Raw genomic sequence first — 20,488 nt, forward strand, 5'->3', positions numbered from 1 at the left:
CAGGAGGGCAATAAAGAACCAATTGACCACAGGAGGGCAATAAAGAGCCCATTGACCACATGGGGGCAGTAAAGCGCCCATTGACCACAGTGGGGCAGTAAAGAGCCCATTGACCACAGTGGGGCAGTAAAGAGCCCATTGACCACAGTGGGGCAGTAAAGAGCCCATTGACCACATGGGGGCAGTAAAGAGCCCATTGACCACATGGGGGCAGTAAAGAGCCCATTGACCACAGGGGGGCAGTAAAGAGCCCATTGACCACATGGTGGCAGTAAAGAGCCCATTGACCACATGGGGGCAATAAAGAGCCTATTGACCACATTGGGGCAGTAAAGAGCCCATTGACCACAGGGGTGGTAGTAAAGAGCCCATTGACCACAGGGGTGGCAGTAAAGAGTCCATTGACCACAGGGGGGCATTAAAGAGCCCATTGACCACAGGGGGGCAGTAAAGAGCCCATTGACCACATGGGGGCAGTAAAGAGCCCATTGATCACAGGGGGGCATTAAAGAGCCCATTGACCACAGGGGGGGCAGTAAAGAGCCCATTGACCACAGGGGGGCAGTAAAGAGCATATACAACACTAATAAAACTGAACATTTTCAGATGCACCTGCTCATTACAAAGAGTTTCCAACTCATCTCTTATAGATTAAGTTTTACTTGATAGTTTCATTCCTAAACAAGCACGTCAGCACTGACTACATTTTCAACAGAATATTTTACAAGGTAAGGAACTAAACAAAAGTATTATATCCTGATCTAAGAACCAATGGTGATACAAACCAGCAAAAAAAATCAATGATGATGAATCCTATGGGAGTACTGTTGCTAGACAGAGCCCAGACATCGTCTATACATGGGGGATGTTGGGGGAGAGGGCAAATGGCGACCAGACCAGCCATACACAGGACCATGAGAGAGGGAGGGATGAGAGTGAGAGGCTAGATAGGTATGGTACATTTAGACCAGCCACACACAGAATGAGGAATGAGAGAGAGACAGAGATGGAGGGATGAACAAGTAGGAATGAGAGAGAGACAGAGATGGAGGGATGAACAAGTAGGAATGAGAGAGAGACAGAGATGGAGGGATGAACAAGTAGGAATGAGAGAGAGACAGAGATGGAGGGATGAAAGCGAGTAGGAATGAGAGAGAGACAGATGGAGGGATGAAAGAGAGTAGGAATGAGAGAGACAAGAGATGGAGGGATGAAAGCGAGTAGGAATGAGAGAGAGACAGATGGAGGGATGAAAGAGTAGGAATGAGAGAGAGACAGAGATGGAGGGATGAAAGCGAGTAGGAATGAGGGAGACAGAGATGGAGGGATGAAAGAGTAGGAATGAGAGAGATAAGAGATAGAGGGATGAAAGAGTAGGAATGCGAGAGAAACAGATGGAGGGATGAAAGAGGGTAGGAATGAGAGAGGAACAGAGATGGAGGGATGAAAGAGTAGGAATGTGAGAGAGACAGAGGGAGGGATGAAAGAGAGTAGGAATGTGAGAGAGACAGAGGGAGGGATGAAAGAGAGTAGGAATGTGAGAGAGACAGAGGGAGGGATGAAAGAGTAGGAATGAGAGAGAGAGAGGAGGAATGATAGATGTGGTACGTACCTCCATGCCGTTCTTCTTCATTCGGCGGCAGGATTTGAGGTAGGTGCGGATGCGCTTGCGAGCGCGCAGCTCGAACTCTGGGAACTGGCGGCTACACGACTCAATGATGGCCTGGATCTTCTCCTTGGGCTGCTTTGAGATGGGCACCATGCGGTCCAGGTTCTCATCCACAAACAGACGCACAAACATCTAAAAAGAAGATGACAAAAGTCCTGTAGAAAAAAAGGTGTGTGTCTGCTCTGTTGCTTCCAGTGTTCCTGAGGTGAAGGTTATGTCAAGGTGCGGTGAAGGCCATGTAAAGGTGAGGTGAAGGCCATGTAAAGGTGAGGTGAAGGTCATGTAAAGGTGAGGTGAAGGTTATGTCAAGGTGAGGTGAAGGTCATGTAAAGGTGAGGTGAAGGTCATGTAAAGGTGAGGTGAAGGTCATGTAAAGGTGAGGTGAAGGTCATGTAAAGGTGAGGTGAAGGTTATGTCAAGGTGCGGTGAAGGTCATGTAAAGGTGAGGTGAAAGTTATGTCAAGGTGTGGTGAAGGTCATGTAAAGGTGAGGTGAAGGTCATGTAAAGGTGAGGTGAAGGCCATGTAAAGGTGAGGTGAAGGTCATGTAAAAGTGAGGTGAAGGTCATGTAAAGGTGAGGTGAATGTCATGTAAAGGTGAGAGGAGCTCTTTCATTGTGTGTGTGTGTGTGTTCGGGCACATGTGGTGTGCGTGTGTGCATGGGCGCAAGCTGTGTGTGCGGTTGTGCCTAGCTGAGGTGAGAGCAGCTCTTACGTTGAAGGCCTTTAGTCTCTCAGGGTCCATGCCCTCTGTGTCGTTGATTTTGTCACTGTCGTCGTGATCATCGTCGTCATCGTCGTCTGCCGCCGCCACGCCTCTGGTCACGGTCAGGTCCTCGGCACATGTCTCCATCTTCAATGAGTCGTAGCTTCCTGAGCTGTACTGAGGAGACTGTGGTGCACGTGCACATCAAAACACAAAACACACACACACACACACACACACACACACAGAGAGAGAGAATAAGCACAGATAGTCTGTATGCTAGGTGACATTGAAAGCACCCGGTACAATCTCAATGATGAGGAACACTGATGACAGTGAGGCACAAAACGCTGCTAGATGTTGTTGTGGCTAAACAGTTGTATTTGTCTGATCCTGCCAATGTGGAAAATAAGATGCTTTCAAGGACAACTCTGCATTGTCAGAGCATGGTGAAGTGTGTCTCATTCACTAGCCAGAGAGCAAGAAAGAAGAACCTTTTATCCCCTCTCTCCTTTCATACTGTCCTCCACTGACTCCTGTATGGATGTTCATCACAAGTACAGCAGCACAACTAGGCTACTTCTCCTGGCACAGCAACTCTCACTGCTCTCATGGCTCTCATGACTGACGTTCTGTCAAGACTGACGTTTTGGATTCTGAACTGAGAACGTTCTCAAAGTGGCGTCTATTCATTCTCCATCCACAGGAAATGTATAAGTAATTGCAGTTTGGCGAGATCTCAATGGAAACTTCTCAGCTTTGTGCAATGCCCTGGCAATGAACCGCACCTTCTTGTGCAGACCTCACCCTTCATAGTCGGTCATAGCAAGACAGTAGGCATCTATAACAAAGGCACACTGAGCTGTTACTCACACTGTCCTGGTGGGCTCATTGCTCAACATTATCACTTTGTGTGTAATATATCACCATTAGACCTGGGGTCAAATACTACTTGAAATCTTTCAAATATTTTTACCATTTGTTTAAGTCTGCCTGGAGTGCCAGATGGGTGAGGCTTACAGTTTTGCATCCTATTCTATTGGTTCATTGCACCAGGGAAACTCAATCAATCTCAGCTAAAGTATTTCAAATATTTTCAGACACAGGTCTGGGCAGAAGACCCCACCTTGTTGCCATAGTCCCTGATCGAGTCTCTGTCCAGGCGCAGCTCAGCGGCATGGGTGAGAGGCTTGACGGGGTACTTCCTGCGCAGCTCGTCTGGGGGGTCGAGCTGGAAGGGGCCCATCAGGGCAGACCCAGGCAGCCTGGTCTCACTCAGGTTGACTGGAGCCTGTTGGTCCTCGGACGATGAGGACGAGGAGGTGGTGCTGAAGTCCAGTGGGGCCGAGGGCCTGTTGCCGTTTACCACCTTCCTGTAGGGGGTTCCCCCCATGCACCTCTCAGACCCCAGGGCCGCCCCGCCTGTAGACGGAAGGGTCATGGTGTGCATGCCGTTCCCACTGCCGCTCTCCGAGGATGAGTCATCTGTGGAAACACAGGGACGGATACCAGTTAGACTGGTAGAGTCATCATCAGACAACACCACACTGGAAACACACAGGGACAGATACCAGTTAGACTGGTAGAATCATCATCAGACAACACCACACTGGAAACACACGGGGACGGATACCAGTTAGACTGGTAGAATCATCATCAGACAACACCACACTGGAAACACACAGGGACTGACACCAGTTCGACTGGTAGAATCATCATCAGACAACACCACACTGGAAACACACAGGGACTGACACCTGTTTGACTGGTAGAATCATCATCAGACAACACCACACTGGAAACACACAGGGACTGACACCAGTTCGACTGGTAGAATCATCATCAGACAACACCACACTGGAAACACACAGGGACTGACACCAGTTCGACTGGTAGAATCATCATCAGACAACACCACACTGGAAACACACAGGGACTGACACCAGTTCGACTGGTAGAATCATCATCAGACAACACCACACTGGAAACACACAGGGACGGATACCAGTTAGACTGGTAGAGTCATCATCAGACAACACCACACTGGAAACACACAGGGACAGATACCAGTTAGACTGGTAGAATCATCATCAGACAACACCACACTGGAAACACACAGGGACTGACACCTGTTTGACTGGTAGAATCATCATCAGACAACACCACACTGGAAACACACAGGGACTGACACCAATTAGACTGGTAGAGTCATCATCAGACAACACCACACTGGAAACACACAGGGACTGACACCAGTTAGACTGGTAGAATCATCATCAGACAACACCACACTGGAAACACACAGGGACTGACACCAATTAGACTGGTAGAATCATCATCAGACAACACCACACTGGAAACACAGGGACTGACACCAGTTCGACTGGTAGAATCATCATCAGACAACACCACACTGGAAACACACAGGGACTGACACCTGTTTGACTGGTAGAGTCATCATCAGACAACACCACACTGGAAACACACAGGGACTGACACCAGTTTGACTGGTAGAGTCATCATCAGACAACACCACACTGGAAACACAGGGACTGACACCAGTTAGACTGGTAGAATCATCATCAGACAACACCACACTGGAAACACACAGGGACTGACACCAATTAGACTGGTAGAATCATCATCAGACAACACCACACTGGAAACACAGGGACTGACACCAGTTAGACTGGTAGAATCATCATCAGACAACACCACACTGGAAACACACAGGGACGGATACCAGTTAGACTGGTAGAATCATCATCAGACAACACCACACTGGAAACACACAGGGACTGACACCAGTTCGACTGGTAGAATCATCATCAGACAACACCACACTGGAAACACACAGGGACTGACACCTGTTTGACTGGTAGAGTCATCATCAGACAACACCACACTGGAAACACACAGGGACTGACACCAGTTTGACTGGTAGAGTCATCATCAGACAACACCACACTGGAAACACAGGGACTGACACCAGTTAGACTGGTAGAATCATCATCAGACAACACCACACTGGAAACACACAGGGACTGATACCAGTTAGACTGGTAGAATCATCATCAGACAACACCACACTGGAAACACACAGGGACTGACACCAATTAGACTGGTAGAATCATCATCAGACAACACCACACTGGAAACACAGGGACTGACACCAGTTCGACTGGTAGAATCATCATCAGACAACACCACACTGGAAACACACAGGGACTGACACCAGTTAGACTGGTAGAATCATCATCAGACAACACCACACTGGAAACACACAGGGACTGACAGCAGTTAGACTGGTAGAATCATCATCAGACAACACCAGCTCCAGACATGTATAGAGGGACAGGAAATATAATGTGTAGCCTACATCACACCTTGAGTATGAATCCCAGCCTCTACACAGCCAAGGCCTCCGTGTGTCAGTACCGTCAATTAGCAGTAGAGAGAGCTGTTGTAGTCAGTATGAATGGCCATGGAAGAATGGCCATGGAACACTCAGTGTGGTGGCTATATAGTGCACTCAGTAGTGTTACAGCCATGGTGCAGCAGGCAGGCAGAGAGACAGGCAGAGAGACAGGCAGAGAGACAGGCAGAGAGACAGGCAGAGACGTTTGCTATGGTGTTGGAGTTAATTAATTAAAGCCATCCAAGCAGGACCAAGGCAGCCAGTGATACTTATTCATGAAAGCAGGGCACTCCGAGTTAGAGAGTAGAGAGAGGGAAGCACAGGTAGGATAGCACCGCAACCTCCCCTGTACCCCAGTCGCACGCTGTAGGCTACACAGTACAACACTGCACACCATAGAACCAGGCAAACTAACACCAAGTCTGGCCATCCATGAGCCCAGCTCGTCTACTTGTCTCTTCACACACATCCCTCCCCTCCTCTCTCCCCACCAGAGAAAGTGGTGCCCTCCCATCCATCAGCCTGTGGCGAGCAGCTAGCTTCTTAACTCAACCAGCGGCAGCTACTAAATAAGTGATTGTTTAGTGCATGGCTCTGCCACTGAGCCACGCTGATGGATGGCCTGTGTGTTTTTGTTTTCCACAATCCTCCTTGTCTCTGTCACACACACACACACACACAGGCACACGCACACGACTAGTAGTTGGAGGGACTGTAGTATCACACAGGCTCCCATTCTCACAGACACACTGCCTGGACTGTATGCATAACCCTCTGAGTGGGACAAAGAGGGGCTCACGTGCCTCTCCCAGTGTGTGTGTGTAGATTTGGACTTAAAGCCTACGTAGCGTTTGTAGAGCGTGCGTGTAGTGGGGGCAGCATTGGGGTCAGCTTTCCAAAGCCTCCAATGAGGGAGGGGAAAGGAGGAGAGACAGCCACAGCCATAGAGCAGGTCAATGAAAGAGAGGGAGGGGGGGATAAGGGGGAGGAGGGAGGGAAGGGATAGGGTTTAGAAAGGGAGCAAGAGAGCGATCAGAGAGAGTGGGTTATTCCATGGTAGAGGAAGGTATGGGTAGAGAGTAGAGACCAGTGTGTGGGGATAGAGAGACTAGGAACTAGGAAGGAGGTCAGAGGGGGGGGGGGGGTAGAGAGCAGGTCAGGGAGAGGGAGAGAAAGACAGAGGGACAGAGGAGAAGGTATGAAGCAAAGGAGAGCAAGAGGAGGGGGATAGAGTGGGAGGAGGGAGCGAGAGGCGGAGGCTGAGAGGGATGAAGAGAGATTGAGAGAAAGGGAGGCAAGAGAGGGGAGGGGAGGGAGAAGGAAGGGGAAGAGCAAAAAGGCAGGAAAGGAAGATGATAGAAAAGTAGAATGAGAGAGCGATGGGGGAGAGAAAGTTAGAGAGGCTGTGGTGGTGGTGGTGGGTTAGGCCAGCGGAGGGAGGCAGGCGGCATGTATTTATTTGAGTACAAAACTATTCATGCATGGAGAATAAGGCCAGCCTAATTCCTGCCAGCTCAACACAAATCCCCCTCAGCAAGACCATGGTCGCCGGCTGGGGGAGTCACCCTCCTCTGCTGTTCTTAAAGGCACACGACACCCAGCTCTTTCCTGTATCTGTATCCTCCCTGTATCTGTATCCTCCCTGTACTGTATCCTGCCTGTACTGTATCCTCCCTCTATTGTACTGCATCCACCCTGTACTGTACTGTGTGTTTTCTGTACTGTACTGTCTCCTCCCTGTACTGTACTGTATCCTCCCTGTACTGTACTGTATCCTCCATGTACTGTACTGTATCCTCCCTGTACTGTACTGTATCCTCCCTGTACTGTACTGTATCCTCCCTGTACTGTATCCTGCCTGTACTATACTGTATCCTGCCTGTACTGTATCCCCCCCTGTACTGTACTGTATCCTGCCTGTATCCCTGTACTGTACTGTATCCTCACTGTACTGTACTGTATCCTTCCTCCCGGTACTGTACTGTACTGTACTGTATCCTCCCTGTACTGTACTGTACTGTACTGTATCCTCCCTGTACTGTACTGTATCCTCCCTGTACTGTACTGTATCCCTGTACTGTACTGTATCCTCCCTGTACTGTACTGTACTGTATCCTCCCTGTACTGTACTGTATCCTCCCTGTACTGTACTGTATCCTCTGTACTGTACTGTATCCTCTGTACTGTACTGTATCCTCCCTGTACTGTACTGTTTCCTCCCTGTACTGTACTGTATCCCTATACTGTACTGTATCCTCCCTGTACTGTACTGTATCCGCCCTGTACTGTACTGTATCCTCCCTGTACTGTACTGTATCCCTGTACTGTACTGTCAGCAGCACCCATCTAGGGACTAATGTTGAAAATTAGGGTAAGATATACACACTATGGATGGCACATGTCCCTACCCAAATAAACCAAACATGTAGGTTCATCTACTCAGAATACACAACTGAAGATCTAGATGCTGAGACAGACAGACTGACAGACAGAGTAACACAAATAGGGTTATAGTACAGTAAAGACAAACACACAGAGACAGTACATTTAACCCTGAATAACAGTGGCTATGCATGTTGAGGGAGACCAGACAGAGTAGAGGATGTTTCATTCACCACTTCGTGGCAGACTACTAGGTCTATTGGTAGTCTAGGAATGCAGAGTGCAGACAGACAAGCTGCTAAAGTCATGTAGAGGACACTTCTACTTTCTCCACCCACAGCTTTAATGTCTACTAATGACTCATTCTATATTCCTTACATAACACACTACTTTTGGCCCTGGTCAAATGCTATGTGGAACTCAGCCATATAGTGTTATCAGCACCTGGAATATCCTAGCAGGGTTAACATGGCTGTCTCTGCTTGTCCTTGGCAGTGGAAATGTACACAGTGTGAAGCACAGCGTGGTCAATATGACCTCTCCAGTCTCAACACAACGCTACAGTACATCGATGTACTGTGCTACTAGGCAGCAAGGACCACAAACACCGTACACAGCAAGTGTGGTCAGTGCCCTTGAAATAACATGGGAAGTGTCAATAGGATATAGGAGGACACACTGTTTTGGGGCAAAAGGCAACAGATATGGGTTACGTCCCAAATGGAACCCTATTCCCTACAGGCCCTGTTCAAAAGTAGTGCACTATGTTGGGAATAGGGTACGATTTGGGAAACAGCCAGTGTTTGCACTCCAACCTAACCAGACATTAGGTATCAACACAACACACACTGAACTTTATGTCCACCAAAGACTAATGTGGCTTTTAAAGAGGAGGACAGCAGAGCAACAAGTTACGCTAATTTCCTCGAAAGTTTGAGAGAGAGAGAGAGAGAGAGAGAGAGAGAGAGAGAGAGAGAGAGAGAGAGAGAGAGAGAGAGAGAGATGGAAAGAGAGGAGGGAGAGAGAGAGAGTATATAGTGGAGCGAGAAATGTGTTAACCACAGTAATACTCTCTGATGAACCAGTTGTGACCAATGTGATCAGGACAACATAGAACATCTGGACTTGGGCTAGGTCTGTTTCTATTCTATATGCATGGAGGATACATGTAAAAAAAGGCACATCACTGCTCCTTCTTGGAAAAATAAAAATCCATCCCTGCCTGCCTCCATCCCTGACTCTCTCGCTCTCTCCCTGCATCCCACCATCCCTGACTCTCTCGCTCTCTCCCTGCATCCCTCCATCCCTGACTCTCTCTCTCATGAGGAGTGAGTGACAGTGATGTGCAGGAGGCCCCTGTGAATTCTGAATGTCACAGATACATGGGAGTGTTTAGCAGGCTGATGGGCACCTGTGTTTAAGACAGGAAAGGACTCAGAGAGCAAAGGACACACACATGTACATGCACGGACAGGTGCTCGCTCACACACGCGCACACACACCTAAAAAGCCCTTGGGCCTCCAAGCAGGAAAGACCTCAGAGCGCACACACACTGCAATAGGCGCTTGCGCGCAGACACGCACACACACCTAAAACGCCCTTGAGCCTTTTAGCAGCCAGGGCAGAAGCGGACTCAGGGGACCAGGGGAGGTGGAGGAGGGGGTGGGAGTGAGACAGTCAATCAATGTTTTCCCCATGCTCCTCTCTGGGAGACAGGAAGGAGGCAGTCAGGTCGCTCCACAGTAGACAGACACAGGAAGAGGAGGAGGCTGTATCAGCCATCCTGACAGTATTCATCTCCAACTGTTCTTGTATTCATCTCCACTGGGCATTAACACACACACACATGCCCACAGTACACACACACTGCTGTGCAAACCATCTTGTTGCTTTAGTTTCATCCGATCAGACACAGACAGTATTATAGCAGCGTTTATCGTTTCAGAGAGGTGCACACTTTCAAATCTACTAAGTCACAGTGTGAGCCTTTTCAAGTCAACATTTATTGCTAGTAATCTACCCATTTATTTTTTCTTTGTTCAATTTTACCCCTTTTTCTCCCCAATTTCGTGGGAAGAAATTGTTTTAGTAGCTACAATTGTTTTAGTAGCTACTATCTTGTCTCATCGCTACAACTCCCATACGGGCTCGGGAGAGACGAAGGTTGAAAGTCATGCGTCCTCCGATACACAACCCAACTTCTTAACTTCTTGCTTCTTAACACAGCGCCATCCAACCCGGAAGCCAGCCACACCAATGTGTCGGAGGAAACACCGTGCACCTGGCAACCTTGGTTAGCACGCACTGCGCCCGGCCCGCCACAGGAGTCGCTGGTGCACGGTGAGACAAGGATTTCCCTACCGGCCAAACCCTCCCTAACCCGAACGACGCTAGGCCAATTGTGCGTCGCCCCACGGACCTCCCGGTCGCGGCCGGTTACGACAGAGCCTGGGCGCGAACCCAGAGTCTCTGGTGGCGCAGCTGGCGCTGCAGTACAGCACCCTTAACCACTGCGCCACCCGGGAGGCCCTCGTAATCTACCCCTATCTAATTGAACGCAAGCTATTTTGTTGGGTTACAGCTTGAATTAAACATTTTTTTAATTGTATCACTGATCTACACACAATACCATAAAATGTCAAAGTGGAATTTTGTTTGTGGAACATTTTAGAAATAAATAACTAATTTAAAGCTGAAATGTCTTGAGTCAATAACATAATATTTATTTTATTTAACCTTTATTTAACTAGGCAAGTCAGTTAAGAACAAATTCTTACTTACAATGACGGCCTACTTGTAAAGCTCACACTCATTCTTTGTTCAATAATAGTGGTTAACATGATTTTTGAATGACTGCCTCTTTGTTACCCACACATACAATTATCAGAATTTCAAACACAGATTCACACACAACCACAAATACCAGGGAGGTTTTTCAATGCCTCGCAAAGAAGGGCTCCGATTGGTAGATGTGTACAAATAAAAAAAGCAGACACTGAATATCCCTTTGAGCATGGTGAAGTTATAAATGAGGCTTTGGATGGTGTATCAATAAACACAGTCACTACAAAGATACAAACATCTTTCCCAACTCAGTTACCGGGGAGAAGGAAACTGCTCAGGGATTTCACCATGAGGCCAACGGTGATTTTTAAACAGTTACCGAGCTTAATAGTTGTGATATGAGAAAACTAAATGGCAGAGTGAAAAGAAGGAAGCCTGTACAGAATATAAATACTCCAAAACATGCATCATGTTTGCAACAAGGCACTTAATTGATACTGCAAAAAAATATACTTTTTGTGCTGAATACAAAGTGTTGTGTTTGGAGCCAATCGAACACAACACATCACAGAGTACCACTCTTCCTATTTTCAAGCATGGTGGTGGCCATGTTATGGGTATACTTGTCATCGGCAAAATCCTAGAGGAAAACCTGGTTCAGTCTGCTATCCAACAAACACTGGGAGACAAATTCACTTTCAGCAGGACAATAACCTAAAACACAAGGCCAAATATACACTGGAGTTGCATAGTTACAGTTTTGACTTAAATCGGCTTGAAAATCTATGGCAAGAGTTGAAAATGGCTTTCTAGCAATGATCAACAACCAACTTGACAGAGCTTGAAGTATTTTATAAAGACTAATGGGCAAATATTGTACAATTCAGGTGTGCAAATCTCTTAAGAGACTTATTCAAAAAGACCCACAGCTGTAATCGCTGCCAAAGGTGTTTCTAACATGTATTGCCTCAGGGGGTGAATCCTTATCTAATCAAGATATATTAGTGTTTTATTTTTCATTCATTCATTCATAAAACATATTTTAAAAAGTTAGAATTTGCCAACCAAAATACAGAGTATTTTGTGCAGGTTGTAGACCAAAAATTACAATTAAATTCATTTTTATCCCACTTTATAACACAACAAAATGTGGAAATATTTAAGTGTTGTAAATACCTTCCTACAGTGTTTAGAATTGAGAGTAAAAACGAATTAATTAAAAAAAGAGAGCAATATATCACAACCCCCCCTGGTCTGTCTTAAATCCATTCCCTCCCCAGAAATGAGAGAGAAACATTTTAATCAATATGATTTAATCTGTTGCGGCAATTCTATATTTTACTGGACCCGGGTATGTAAATGAATGTTTCTATTGTAGTTGGCCTCTTGTACATTGATTTAAATAAACTGGACAGATTAAAACCTGGCATTAATTAAGGGAATTGTTTCTTTAATTTAGCGAAAGCCCAATAAATTAAATTCCACTTTGTCGTGTGAACAAAACAGCCAGCGGCGGCTCTCCGGTCCACACTGTGCAGAGAGAGAAAGACTCACCGCTGTGCTACCCCGAAAAACACTGTCTGTCCACGATTCAATCAGCTCAGTCTGACTGCATCAGAACTAAAGCATGAAGCTACATGGAGCTAAAAATACTGTTCAACCATGTGGGAGAGCACACACACACTGAACACACACACACACACACACTGAACACACACACTCAGCCATGTAGGAGCACACACACACACACACTGAACACACACACTGAACACACACACACACTGAACACACACACTCAGCCATGTAGGAGCACACACACACACTGAACACACACACACACACACACTGAACACACACACTGAACACACACACACTGAACACACACACACACTGAACACACACACACACACACACACACACACACTGAACATACACACTGAACACACACACACACACACACTGAACACACACACACACACACACACACACACTGAACACACACACACACACACTGAACACACACACACACACACACACTGAACACACACACACACACACACACACACACACACTGAACACACTGAACACACACTGAACACACACACTGAACACACACACTGAACACACACACTGAACACACACACACACACACACACACACACACACACACACACACACACACACACACACACTGAAAACACACACTGAAAACACACACTGAACACACACACACACACACTGAACACACACACACACACACACTGAAAACACACACTGAACACACACACACACTGAACACACACACACACACACACACACACTGAAAACACACACTGAACACACACTGAACACACACACACACACTGAACACACACACACACACACACACTGAACACACACACACTGAACACACACACACACACACACACACACACACACACTGAACACACACACTGAACACACACACACACACACCCACTGAACACACACACACACACACTGAACACACACACACACACACTGAAAACACACACTGAAAACACACACTGAAAACACACACTGAAAACACACACTGAACACACACACACACACTGAACACACACACACACACACACTGAACACACACACACACACACACACACACTGAACACACACACACACTGAACACACACACACACACACTGAACACATACACACACTGAAAACACACACTGAACACACACACTGAACACACACACACACACTGAACACACACACACACACACACTGAAAACACACACTGAACACACACACACACACACACACTGAAAACACACACTGAACACACACACACACACACACACACTGAACACACACACACACACACACACACACTGAACACACACACACACACACACACTGAACACACACACTCAGCCATGTAGGAGCACACACACACACTGACCACACACACTCAGCCATGTAGGAGCACACACACACTGAACACACACACTCAGCCATGTAGGAGCACACACACACTGAACACACACACTCAGCCATGTAGGAGCACACACACACACTAAACACACACACTCAGCCATGTAGGAGCACACACACACACACTGAACACACACACTCAGCCATGTAGGAGTACACACACACACACTCAGCCATGTAGGAGCACACACACACTGAACACACACACTCAGCGATGTAGGAGCACACACACACTCAGCCATGTAGGAGCACACACACACACACACACACACACACACACACACACACACACACACACACACACACACAGCCATGTAGGAGCACACACACTCAGCCATGTAGGAGCACACACACACACACACACACACAGCCATGTAGGAGCACACACACACATTGAACACACACACTCAGCCATGTAGGAGCACACACACACTGAACACACACACTCAGCCATGTAGGAGCACACACACACTGAACACACACACTCAGCCATGTAGGAGCACACACACACACTGAACACACACACTCAGCCATGTAGGAGCACACACACACACTGAACACACACACTCAGCCATGTAGGAGCACACACACACACACTGAACACACACACTCAGCCATGTAGGAGCACACACACACACTGAACACACACACTCAGCCATGTAGGAGAACACACACACACTCAGCCATGCAGGAGCACACACACATACACACACACCCACACCCACACTCAGCCATGTAGGAGCACACACACACACACAGCCATGTAGGAGCACACACATTCAGCCATGTAGGAGCACACACACACACTGAGCACGCACACTCAGCCATGTAGGGGCACACACACACACACTGAACACACACACTCAGCCATGTAGGAGCACACACACACTGAACACACACACACAGCCATGTAGGAGCACACACATTCAGCCATGTAGGAGCACACACACACACTGAGCACGCACACTCAGCCATGTAGGGGCACACACACACACACTGAACACACACACTCAGCCATGTAGGAGCACACACACACTGAACACACACACTCAGCCATGTAGGAGCACACACACACTGAACACACACACTCAGCCATGTAGGAGCACACACACACACACACACACACACACACACACACACACACACACACACACACACACACACACACACACGCACACACACACACTAAACACACACACTCAGCCATGTAGGAGCACACACACACACACACACACACAGCCATGTAGGAGCACACACACACACACACACACACACACACACACACACACACACACACACACACACAGCCATGTAGGAGCACACACACACACTAAACACACACACTCAGCCATGTAGGAGCACACACACACACACACACACTAATGTGCACATACAAGCGCACAAACTGGAGGTGAGTAGCGTCCCTAGCCACTGACACACTCACACAAAAGCATATTCACATACTAGGATATATGTGCAAGGACTTTCAGAGGCGAACAAACATGGAAGCAGTAATATAACATAATAACCAACTAGGCTATACACCAGGGATCATCAACTAGATTTAGACGTGGGCAGATTTTTTCTTGAGCGGATGGTCAGCGGGCCGGAACATAATTACAAATCATTCCTAAACTGCAAATTGACCACAAGAATCCCAGACAGATACAATATTTGACGAAAACATAATTATTTCAAACCTGGCTTACATTTGTATACGATCACATATATCTCTCTATTATACATGGGAATACTTTGGAACAGATTTCCATCATTAAAATCACTTGGAGCTGATTTGCTGGTGTTTTTAGTCTTTTATGTCCAACAATAAATACATACAGAATCATATATTTAAAAACAAATTGCTCCAAAAACTTGGGAGGGGGGCAAATCAAATACCCAATGGGAAACCCTGCTCTATACCCTTTATTCTCACATAGACAGTGATAAGACCCTTGTAAAAAGGTATCTTGACATTTGTTAAAAGGCTAAGCCGCCTGTCATAAAGGCATTGGCATAGTATAGGTATGAGAGATTCATCAGAAGAAAGAGTGAGAGCACAGAGTAAAGGCTAGCGGAGAGAGAGAGAGAGAAAGAGAGAGAGAGAGAGAGAGAGAGCGAGCGAGAGAGAGGGGAGAGAAAGAAAGAAAGAAAGAAAGAAAGAAAGAAAGAAAGAAAAAGAAAGGAGAGTGCAGAGAGTAGAGCACAGAGAGAGCGAGAGAACAAGAAAGTGAGTGAGCTAGAGAGAGAAAGAGAGAGCGGGAGATAATGAGACGGAGAGAGATAGAGATTGAGAGAGAGGAGAGTAGAGAGAGACGTGTGCAGGATGGGTCACTGAAGAGGAAGGTCAGGTCAATCTATTGCACAGGGATCACAGCAGCGTTCTGCCTGGCCTCTATGGGACCATGTGACTTCATGACATAGTGGCTGAGGAGAGCAACACGGTAGAGCCCTGTGACAAAAGTACAACCAATCGCACAAACATCTTCATTCAGCCAGGGCCTGGGAAAGCACAAACATTTATGTATGAACTACAGTGTGTTTCAGCTTGTTTGTTTGTGTGTGTGGTAAAAATATGTCCCTGTGTGTACAACAGCCCCTCTAGGACTGTTCCCAGCAGAGAGAGAGAGAGGCTGGAGCCCAGGCAGCAGTAACTCCTGTGGTTCCTGTGTCATCTGTATGTGACTGAGAGGCTTCCCAGGGCCCAGCCAGGTCAAGCTTGTGTGCCTACAACACTAAAGAACATCCTACAGTCAGACCTCTGGCTGGCCTCTCTCCTTCAGACACTACTCACGGCATATGGCCCGGTCAGAGCAAATAATATTGCTGCCGCTGTTCGTCTTATTACAATTACACAATTATCCCCTTGGTTTTTAATACGGATTCATCGATTTTTTCCGTCATTAGCAGAGCCTAGGTGTTGATTAGACGGATGCGGTGCAGCGGTGGTGGTGGCCGATGGGAGGGCCCAGTGAGGGAGGGGGAGTGCTGGATGGAGAGGAGAGCGGGGTAGAGGGGGTGCTCTAATGGGGCTGCCCTGTCCTTTTTCATTTACGGCTCCAGTACGCTCTGACAGCTTGAGGCTTTTTTTCCCCTCTCCCCTCAGAGCTGAACGTAGTGCGAGCAGTAACAGATGCTAATTCCTTCACTCCCACTTCCCCAATCTCCCTGAGGGGGGTGGGGGGTGGCCGGAGTGGTGGATAAGCGCTGACTCCCCTTCGCAAGATTACAATGGATTATCCCGCTAAGAAGCGGCACGAGCTGCTCCCCATGCCGGTGCAAGGCCCTGGCATCCCCATAGCAACAAGACATTCCCCGCTGCCCCTCACAACCACCCCGCCTCCCTTCATCTGTCTCTCCCCTCGCCTGCATAGGTAATCCCCCCCCCCGCATCAGTGACACCTGTCCCCCTCTGACAGCCCAACCCACTCAGGGTGTGTAGCAGGGAACAGTGGGGAGAGAGGGAGAAAGAGGGACTTCACAGAGGAGCACCGAAAGAGAGGGAGAGTGAATCATGTGAGTGAAGGGAGGGGGGGGCGACCTTCTGTAGGGTTTGTCCTCTACTGTCTCAGTAGCCCCTGACGCGGACAATAATCTTCAATTCTGACACCTGGGGAACAGGAGCCGTTCTGCGCTGAGAGACCCATCTGTGCACAGACGCATTCCACACACATACAGGGTACGCTAACATGTACATAACACCAGCACGTCACACACACAAATAAGTATTCGGGCAAGCAGGCTCACAGCCACACACAAACACACAGGCGTGCACACACACCAGACAAATATTGGACACCACACCACCATAGCATAGCAAAACCAACAATACAGTTAATTAAATTTAAAAAGATACCAGTGCATGTGAACACAAGGAATGTTATCAGGTTGATTGAAACGTGAAGGACACTTTGTCAGTTTGGAGTTCAAAGCCACAGAGCCAAATAATTAGAGGATGGCTCGTCATCAACTACCACCACCATCTTTAACCTTCTACAGTCAAAGCCCTGTCCAAGTGCGGGGGGGGGGGGGGGGGGGGGGGGGGGTTCTACTAAACTAACATATGGAATTGTTTTAAGTAGGTCATACCAAGGATCATTTAGCTATTTGATTTCGCATTTTAAGACCCCTTGAAGTATCCTAAAAATATCAAAGTAAAATATTTGATGAAACATTGAATTTGGCCTTACTGCTATTAGCCCATACAAACCCATTGAATTTGGCCTTACTGCTATTAGCCCATACAAACCCATTGCATTTGGCCTTACTGCTATTAGCCCATACAAACCCATTGAATTTGGCCTTACTGCTATTAGCCCATACAAACCCATTGAATTTGGCCTTACTGCTATTAGCCCATACAAACCCATTGAATTTGGCCTTACTGCTATTAGCCCATACAAACCCATTGAATTTGGCCTTACTGCTATTAGCCCATACAAACCCATTGAATTTGGCCTTACTGCTATTAGCCCATACAAACCCATTGAATTTGGCCTTACTGCTATTAGCCCATACAAACCCATTGAATTTGGCCTTACTGCTATTAGCCCATACAAACCCATTGAATTTGGCCTTACTGCTATTAGCCCATACAAACCCATTGAATTTGGCCTTACTGCTATTAGCCCATACAAAACCATTGAATTTGGCCTTACTGCTATTAGCCCATACAAACCCATTGAATTTGGCCTTACTGCTATTAGCCCATACAAACCCATTGAATTTGGCCTTACTGCTATTAGCCCATACAAACCCATTGAATTTGGCCTTACTGCTATTAGCCCATACAAACCCATTGAATTTGGCCTTACTGCTATTAGCCCATACAAACCCATTGAATTTGGCCTTACTGCTATTAGCCCATACAAACCCATTGAATTTGGCCTTACTGCTATTAGCCCATACAAACCCATTGAATTTGGCCTTACTGCTATTAGCCCATACAAACCCATTGAATTTGGCCTTACTGCTATTAGCCCATACAAACCCATTGAATTTGGCCTTACTGCTATTAGCCCATACAAACCCATTGAATTTGGCCTTACTGCTATTAGCCCATACAAACCCATTGAATTTGGCCTTACTGCTATTAGCCCATACAAACCCATTGAATTTGGCCTTACTGCTATTAGCCCATACAAACCCATTGAATTTGACCTTACTGCTATTAGCCCATACAAACCCATTGAATTTGACCTTACTGCTATTAGCCCATACAAACCCATTGAATTTGGCCTTACTGCTATTAGCCCATACAAACCCATTGAATTTGGCCTTACTGCTATTAGCCCATACAAACCCATTGAATTTGGCCTTACTGCTATTAGCCCATACAAACCCATTGAATTTGGCCTTACTGCTATTAGCCCATACAAACCCATTGCATTTGGCCTTACTGCTATTAGCCCATACAAACCCATTGAATTTGGCCTTACTGCTATTAGCCCATACAAACCCATTGAATTTGGCCTTACTGCTATTAGCCCATACAAACCCATTGAATTTGGCCTTACTGCTATTAGCCCATACAAACCCATTGAATTTGGCCTTACTGCTATTAGCCCATACAAACCCATTGAATTTGGCCTTACTGCTATTAGCCCATACAAACCCATTGAATTTGGCCTTACTGCTATTTGCCCATACAAACCCATTGAATTTGGCCTTACTGCTATTAGCCCATACAAACCCATTGAATTTGGCCTTACTGCTATTAGCCCATACAAACCCATTGGATTTGGCCTTACTGCTATTAGCCCATACAAACCCATTGAATTTGGCCTTCCTGCTATTAGCCCATACAAACCCATTGAATTTGGCCTTACTGCTATTAGCCCATACAAACCCATTGAATTTGGCCTTACTGCTATTAGCCCATACAAACCCATTGAATTTGGCCTTACTGCTATTAGCCCATACAAACCCATTGAATTTGGCCTTACTGCTATTAGCCCATACAAACCCATTGAATTTGGCCTTGCTGCTATTAGCCCATACAAACCCATTGAATTTGGCCTTACTGCTATTAGCCCATACAAACCCATTGAATTTGGCCTTACTGCTATTAGCCCATACAAACCCATTGAATTTGGCCTTACTGCTATTAGCCCATACAAACCCATTGAATGTGGCCTTACTGCTATTAGCCCATACAAACCCATTGAATTTGGCCTTACTGCTATTAGCCCATACAAACCCATTGAATTTGGCCTTCCTGCTATCAGCCCATACAAACCCATTGAATTTGGCCTTCCTGCTATTAGCCCATACAAACCCATTGAATTTGGCCTTACTGCTATTAGCCCATACAAACCCATTGAATTTGGCCTTACTGCTATTAGCCCATACAAACCCATTGAATTTGGCCTTACTGCTATTAGCCCATACAAACCCATTGAATTTGGCCTTACTGCTATTAGCCCATACAAACCCATTGAATTTGGCCTTACTGCTATTAGCCCATACAAACCCATTGCATTTGGCCTTACTGCTATTAGCCCATACAAACCCATTGAATTTGGCCTTACTGCTATTAGCCCATACAAACCCA

At 46.8% G+C, this 20,488-nt stretch overlaps 1 protein-coding gene across 2 annotated transcripts in view; it reads right to left on the reverse strand.

The window, feature by feature from the left end:
* Positions 1-20,488, reverse strand: part of LOC110491103 (nucleolar protein 4-like) — a 142,470-nt gene that overhangs the window by 7,627 nt on the left and 114,355 nt on the right. For both annotated transcript variants that reach the window (XM_036947269.1, XM_036947268.1), the window contains exons 6-8: positions 3,501-3,859; positions 2,384-2,560; positions 1,613-1,801 (exon numbers count right to left, since the gene is read on the reverse strand). In XM_036947269.1, coding sequence (XP_036803164.1) covers positions 1,613-1,801; positions 2,384-2,560; positions 3,501-3,859 — 725 coding nt within the window. The remainder of the gene's footprint in view (positions 1-1,612; positions 1,802-2,383; positions 2,561-3,500; positions 3,860-20,488) is intronic.

This window comes from Oncorhynchus mykiss, chromosome 16 (assembly GCF_013265735.2).
Source record: "Oncorhynchus mykiss isolate Arlee chromosome 16, USDA_OmykA_1.1, whole genome shotgun sequence".
NCBI classification, from domain to species: Eukaryota; Metazoa; Chordata; class Actinopteri; order Salmoniformes; family Salmonidae; genus Oncorhynchus; species Oncorhynchus mykiss.